This window comes from Antennarius striatus, chromosome 13 (assembly GCF_040054535.1).
Source record: "Antennarius striatus isolate MH-2024 chromosome 13, ASM4005453v1, whole genome shotgun sequence".
Classification (NCBI taxonomy): Eukaryota; Metazoa; Chordata; class Actinopteri; order Lophiiformes; family Antennariidae; genus Antennarius; species Antennarius striatus.
The window spans coordinates 12,161,176-12,168,717 of record NC_090788.1 but is presented as its reverse complement, the minus strand read 5'-3'; the positions used below and the strand labels follow the sequence as shown (position 1 = coordinate 12,168,717).

The 7,542-nt window shown below is 37.7% G+C and overlaps 1 protein-coding gene across 2 annotated transcripts in view; it reads left to right on the top strand.

The window, feature by feature from the left end:
* Positions 1–666: 666 nt before the first annotated feature.
* The window catches only part of stk32a (serine/threonine kinase 32A), a 68,991-nt gene continuing 62,115 nt past the window's right edge, over positions 667–7,542 (top strand). Inside the window, exons 1-2 of one of the 2 annotated variants that reach the window (XM_068331613.1) lie at positions 667–783; positions 5,244–5,299. In XM_068331613.1, the coding sequence (XP_068187714.1) occupies positions 732–783; positions 5,244–5,299 (108 nt within the window). In that variant the 5' untranslated portion in view covers positions 667–731. The remainder of the gene's footprint in view (positions 784–5,243; positions 5,300–7,542) is intronic. The other variant, XM_068331614.1, reaches the window with a different exon arrangement.

The following is a 7,542-nucleotide window of genomic DNA, read 5'->3' as shown; positions in this document are numbered from 1 at the left end:
TAACCTATCACGTGACCAAAAGCTGTCAAGAGGCACAGATGCATGCATTAGCCTATGCCTCATTGCACAGAAGACACTTTTCAAAATAAAACATCTTTAGACTGATCATCAATTTTGAAAAAATCAAACGTTCTGTGCGTCCTAATGGCCCATGACCCGATATGTAATGGCCCGCGACCCGGTACTGGGCTTCAACCAGGTGGTTGGGGACGGCTGTTTTAGAGGACGTGTTCATGTCTCGTGGCTTCACCTCTTCACCTTGCCTTTTCTCCCTCCCTCAGCCTGCAGGTGGTGTCATATTTGCCTGCATCCACTTCTAGGTGAGACTCTCCATTACAAACATATCACCCATCCTCCTACGGCTGGAAAGAGCTGTTTATCTGTCTGCTCCTGCATCCTACACTGTGTAGCTGCTGCCTGTGTGTGCCGGTTCTTCAGTGGTCAACAAGGTCCTCCACCATGTGTGAGTGTGTGTATCTGTGTGCGTGAACGTGTCTGTGTATCAAGCTGTGTGATTGTGTCAAGGTAGCACACTAAGAGGCAGAGTGGTTCAAGTGAGCAAGAACAGAGCCAGCTACTTTGTGTGTATGCATGTGCATGTGTGTGCATGTGTGTGTGTATGAGGGGAGATCACGTTGACCAGACTGAATGCTTTTCCGAAGGAGAGGCCATTTGATGCTGAGTTAAGCTAAGAAGGGAGACGCAAAGAAGGAACTGTAAGAGGAGCAGCCATGGGGCTAGGACAGTCTACCAAGGCTCCGGTCACTGCAGACACAGATGAAGGTAAGTGATGAACAATCAAGAACAATTGCTTAATTTTTTTTAAAAATTCAGGTACAGACAAAAAGTACATAAGTGTCACTAAACAGACTGATGAAGGTCTGCCACTGTTCTCTGAGAGGAAGGTTTAACATTAGTGTGCTCAATGATGACTCCTTATTGATATTTCTAATATTCTAAACATCAGCTACTGGCCTTTATTGATAAGAATTCATGATGATTGAATACTGTTCACTTGAGCAGGGATTTCGTCAGGCTGCTTTTTTAATTATTTTAGATGAATCAGCATCAAGGTCAGAATGAACAAGTTATGACTCTGTATAATTTAAACGTGTTGATCCGATAAGCCTCTGAATTTAATTCCATAACTGCTATCCCAAAACTTCAAATTCAACAGGGTTTCATGAATCAATGATGGAATCACTGGTAAGGAGGTTTTCCCACGTTTTCCCACTGTGACTAATGATCTCATACATTTTTGAAACCTACTAACAGATAAAAATAAATCCTATTCATTATTATTATTTGAATTTATATCTCCCATCTGAGATTGTTTTGTGTCAAACCACATTATTTTCTCACTTTAACTGTTAAATTTATGAACACCATACCTATGACTTTCTCTTTTTCACTTGAGGTAACCTTTGTCAAGAAGAGGTTCATTATTCATAGATTACCTTGTTGCTTAGTCATCTAGTGTGCTGTTCTGGAAATGTCACTCATAATAGGGCTTGTCTATTGTCAGTTGATGCAACAGCACACCTTTTTGTTTTGTCCCTCACAAAATGCATTGGTAATTTCACTGAGAGAATAAACATAGAAACGCATTTTTAAAGATTTAGACACTGGAAACAAAAAAGTAATCCCCTGGCTGATTATATTTAATTTCTTTTTTAGCATTTTATTTTAGAAGTTAAAGGACCTGTACATCTCTGTCTTCTGAACAGTAACACAGATGCAAATGCTTCTTTAAACTTCAGTAAAGTTTACGGTCATTTAATATTTGTCTACAGTGGGTGAATATTTCTTTTTTTTGTGATGCCACCAAATTTTCAATTTGGCTGTTTGTCACATTCTTATGTACATTGATGTTCATTTTTTAATGTCATGATTGTAAATTTATGTGAAAGATAAAAATAAGATAAAGACTCTAAACAACTGATGAAAATACTTTATATTAAAAGTGGCAGAAACTCAGGTTGCTTATTAGATTAAATGTAAAATAGATTTATGTGAATATAACTGACCAGTTCCCTCCACAAAAATAATCATCCATAATGATGACAGCGCACAGACACAGTTGTGTTTCATATACAACTGATAATCGCTGATTTACAGAAAGTTGTGCGCATGAAGGTGAACTCTGTCGAGACATGTTTCTCCTCTGAGGGATGTGTACCACATGTGCTCCTTCAGTGTCACACAATTTTCCACCTGGTGTAACCCTCAGCCTTTGACTAATTCAACATGTTTAACTCCCTACGCGCGTGTGTGTTTGTGTTTGTGTGTGTGTGTGTGTGTGTGTGTGTCTGTGTGTGCATGCGTGTGTGTGTGTGTGAGTGTGTGCAGAAGATGTGTGATGAAGATGTAGGTTGAGAATTAAACAGGTTGATTTTTTTTTTCAAGCAAATACTTAAAAGCAATTTCTTTGATTTGAGTGTCATGAATACTAACTCTTCACCAAATGAACACACTGCTTCACTGACTGAGACATAAATCCAGTCACTATTTTATGATTGGCAGAGTTTTGAAAAAACCCAAACATAAATCAGTAAGGAACACTTAGCACTGAATGACATGTGCATTCATTACAATGATAATATATTATAATAATATATTTATTTTGTTGTACACACTACCCTGCTGCTGAACATAAGCAGCAACACATGTATTAACCCCTGCTGAAAACAGTCCTAAATGAAAACTTGTGATTTAGTTTTTTAGCCCAGCTGTTTTTGAAAATTAAATTTTTAATAAAAGGACTCCATTTTAATAATTTAAATATGGACATAAAGAAAGTGTTACTCCTTGTGACAGGTGGTTGCTGAGTTAAAGCATCGAGACACCAATTAACACAATGTTGGTTGGGGTATCACCAGTTTTGCTTTTGTTAACATGATGTCTTCAAAAAATATGAATAATGACTGCATGCTTTAAAATTAGGGACCACAGATATTTCGCTTCATCATCACACCAACACAGGTTTATTTTAAATGATAAACATTCAATTGAACATGCATAGATAAACTGGAAATGACATTCACAACCTAAAATGTGACCAACTTGATACTAAAAATGTTATTAAACCAGAGATCCTACTTCAAAAATATAAAAATGATAACTTTACTCATACTTTTACCAGCAAAGTTAAAAAGTGCCTTATAAGCAAAACTAAATCATATTCCTATACTTTGTAAACATAGTAAAACCAGCCTTGACATTTTATAAGCCAGCAAGAGAAATGGATGAAGTGGTTTTGGTCATTTGTGTGGCATTGGACAAAACAGGGCTGAATGACATGTACTTCTGTATGAAAAGACAGATCTGAATCAAAAATCTTTCCTTCCTGTGGGTTGTGGGCTTCTTGTGAATATAGAGCCCAAGTTTGTAGGACATATGAATGTTTGTTCTAGATGGAAAGCAAATATTAGAGAGCTTTCTGTGACTGAGTTTGGAAAAGAATGCCATGCTTATTAGCATGTATCCAGTTGACAAGCAGATGATTTCCTCAGTTAGTTACAGTCATGGAGGCGCTGTCAATTCTACTTGTGTGCATTTCACGGTCTCTTACTCATGTGTCCATCAGTTAACACAGCACTTTGAAGGATGCAGAGTTGCACCGATAAAAACACAAATGACACCATCTCAATCCCATCATTGTGGAAACTGGCAACTAATTCAGAGTAAAGGGCATCTCTCATTTATTTGGCGTTGGGGTTTTTGACTGAGCAATTGTGTGCAAAGTTTTGTCCTGCTTTCAAGAGGGTACTTTTAAACCAAAGTTATTCAGTTGCCCAGCAGTGACGAAAGGACATCGAGTGTTACTCTAAAAGAATTTGGGTTGCAAAAACCAAGAGTAGGTACTATAGATGGATTCCTCATCCCAACCCTTTGACCAAAAGAGTTTTAAGAGCACTATTCAAACACCTTCTAGCTGAACTTCTATCAAGTACAGTTCTTTCCCATTAAGGCGCTAAGTTCTAGCACCATAAAATTACACAGTAATTTAAATGGGTGGTGTTGAGTAAATACATGTCCATCTGAAATACACTTTAGGTGACATTAACCATCTGATAAGCTACTCCAAATGACAGTCAGTCAATTCTTGACTTATTGACTCAGACTATGGTCTAGTGTAGGAAATTACAATACATAAGGAAAAATGTCAGTCTTCAGCTCATTCCAACAGCATAAAGAGATCCAGTTCTCTGTCCTTGACTGGTGCGTATTAGCATTAGATTAACTCTCCTTTTGGCATGCCGCTGACTACTGTTACAGCCTGTAACAAACTAAATGTTAAATAAGTATGTGGTTTACCTTTATTCCTCGGGTTTACTGTCTCCTGTGCATCTTTACACATGACCTCAAGCAATGAGGTCACCAAGACCTTATTGTTATGGTGACAGAACTTTGGCCCAGCATGTTATCAAGCTCATCATACCATCTGCTATTGACTCCACTTTCCAAATAATCTCAACCTATCCCTCAACAACGTACTTTTATCAGGGAAAGTTAGAGGTTGAGGGAAAGTTGTTTTCTGTGGGTAATTTTATAGAAATTGCATTTAGGTTGTGTTGAGAATCAAGCTGCGGTTTAGGATATATCTTGTATGTATTGTGATACATGCCTTACTTTTTTACATAAACTGTTTCTTTTTTTTTTTGTTATTTTTAACAGAGAGAGACAGACAGACAGACAGAGAGGCAGAGACCAAGAGAAGACAGAGAGGTAGAGAGAACAACCATGTCAAATAAATGTGCAGAGAGAAAGCTTAAAAGACTAAGGGCTCTTCCAGTAGCCACGAGCAAGGCCTAAAATAAAGTTTCATTCAATGGAAAAACATTCAAGGAACATAGGAGTTGTCTTTGTGCTAAGGCATATTTCAGATCATATTATGAACCTGTGTTGCCCTGGAGGCTTCAGCTTGAGTGCCTGCAATTTTTACATGACCTCAAATTGAACCAGACAGTAAATCTGTTGTACCTGCACTGACTCCTGAGTGTCATCTATTTCATTAAGGATTGTTAAATGATAAATTTATTCTTAGGTATCTTTAGCTTTAACAATTTTTTTTAATGATTTGGCACATTTATTTTCATCTCTTTATAGACTCTTTTTTCTTCTTTTTTTTCAGTTGAAAAACCCACAACCTGTCAAACGGTGGAAACAATGTTGGCTTAATGTTAAAACGTGTGTGAACAATTTATTTTTGAAACATAACTCTTCTGCTTTTCTCTTTTCAGTAAATTTTGATCACTTCCAAATCCTGAGAGCAATAGGAAAAGGAAGCTTTGGGAAAGTGAGTCCATGTATAGATAAGTGTTTTCTTAAAAAGAAATAAGTACACAGAAGTAAACTATTTCAGCTTTGTCATACATCAATCTAGTGATTCCTTCAAATAAAAACTAGATGATTGTCTTTTACAAAACAAAAGATATATCAAGCAAGTAAACTATACCAGCTCTGAAACAGAGCCTCACAACCGGCCAAAGACTCTAACTTTAAAGATACATAATAGTACAATTTTAATATAATATAATATAATATAATATAATATAATATAATATAATATAATATAATATAATATAATATAATACAATGTAGCCACAAGAAGGCAAAAGCCAGTGTCTTATTGTGCCAGTCCCAAGCCTGGATAAATACAGAGGGTTGTGTCAGGAAGGGCACCCAACGTATAACTTTTGCCAAATTAAACATGCGAATCAAATCTATGACTTCCATACCGTATCGTTTGTAGTCCGGGTTAACAACAACCGCCAGACAGGGTGCCGGTTGAAATTGGACTACTGTTGGTCGAAGAAGGAGAGGAGGAAAGTGTGTTCGTAGGCAGAGTTGTGGCAACTACAGAAGAATAAATCTGATGAGCCATACAATGAAGTTAATGGGAAAGACTAGTTGAAGCAAGACTAAGGGCAGAAGTGAGCATTTGTGAGCAGCAGTATTCTTTAATGCCAAAAAAGAGTACTACAAATGTATTATTTTCTTTGAGGATGTTGATAGAGAAGTAAAGAGAAGGCCAGACGGAGCTGCATTTTGTTTTTGTAGATCTGGAGAAAGCTTATGACCGGGTGCCCAGAGAGGAACTTTGGTATTGCATGAGGAAGTCTGGAGTGGCAGAGATGTAAGTTAGAGCAGTGCAGGACATGTATGAGGACTGTAGGATAGTGGTAAAGTATGCTGTAGGTGTGACAGAGGAGTTCAAGGTGGAGGTGGGACTTTATCAGGGATCAGCTTTGAGCCCCTTCTTGTTCGCTTTGGTGATGGACAGGCTGACAGACAAGGTTAGACAGGAATCTCCACGGACTATGATGTTTGCAGATGACATTGTGATCTGCAGTGAGAGCAGGGAACAGGTGGAGGAGAAGCTAGAGAGGTGGAGGTTTGTCCTTGGAAAGGAGAGGAATGAAGGTTAGCTGCAGCAAGACAGAGTACATGTGTGTGAATGAGAGGGACCCAAGTGGAAGAGTGAGGTTACAGGGAGAAGAGATCAAGAAGGTGGAGGATTTTAAGTACTTAGGATCAACAGTCCAGAGCAATGGAGAGTGTGGAAAAGAGGTTAAGAAGCGTGTACAGGCAGGGTGGAACAGATGGAGAAAGTGTCAGGTGTGATGTGTGATAGAAGAGTTTCAGCTAAAATGAAAGGAAAGTTGTACAACACTGTGGTGAGACCAGCGATGTGGTTTGGTCTAGAGACAGTTTCACTGAGGAAAATACAGGAGACAGCTGGACGTAGCAGAGATGAAGATGCTGTGAGGTTCTCTTTGGGAGTGACCTGGATGGATAGGATCAGGAATGAGTACATCAGAGGGACAGCACATGTTAGAGGTTTTGGAGATAAAGTCAGAGAGGCCAGACTGAGATGGTTTGGACATGTCCAGAGGAGAGATAGTGAATATAGTGTTTGAAGGATTCTGAGTTTTGAACTGCCAGGCAGGAGGCTTAGAGGAAGACCAAAGAGAGGGAATGAGGGGGAAAGGAAAAGCCGAAAGGAGAAGAAGAAGAAGAATGTGATATAATATAATGTAATATATTATAATATAATAACATTTAACATAACGAACATTGTCAGCTGGCATTTTGACTGAGATCTGATGGTTTTATAGCAACTTTTAAAATAAAAACACTGAAAATGTTTCCACAAACTGTAAGCCCAGCAGAGAAGAAAGGTGTGATGTTTGGAGCTTGTGGGTATTATGAAGTTCATCATTTTGCCAGTAAAAATTTAAAACTATTGGTCAGGTACCAAATTAATTACTTATCTTCAGACTGTCCATGAATTTTTGAATCTCAAAATTTGTGCAACGATGACATTAAAATGCTTTACTCTAAACATTACTATAGACATGTAGTGAATATTCTTGTTGACTCTAATGTTTCTGAGAAAATTAAAGTACATAAGAATTTAAGAAAATAAGATTTTTTGACCACATTTTTTATTAATTTTCATTTTCAGATATTAACTCCTAACAAATCGAGTAATCCATCTTTGCAAAAGGCAGAAGATTAATCAAACTAGATAATTTG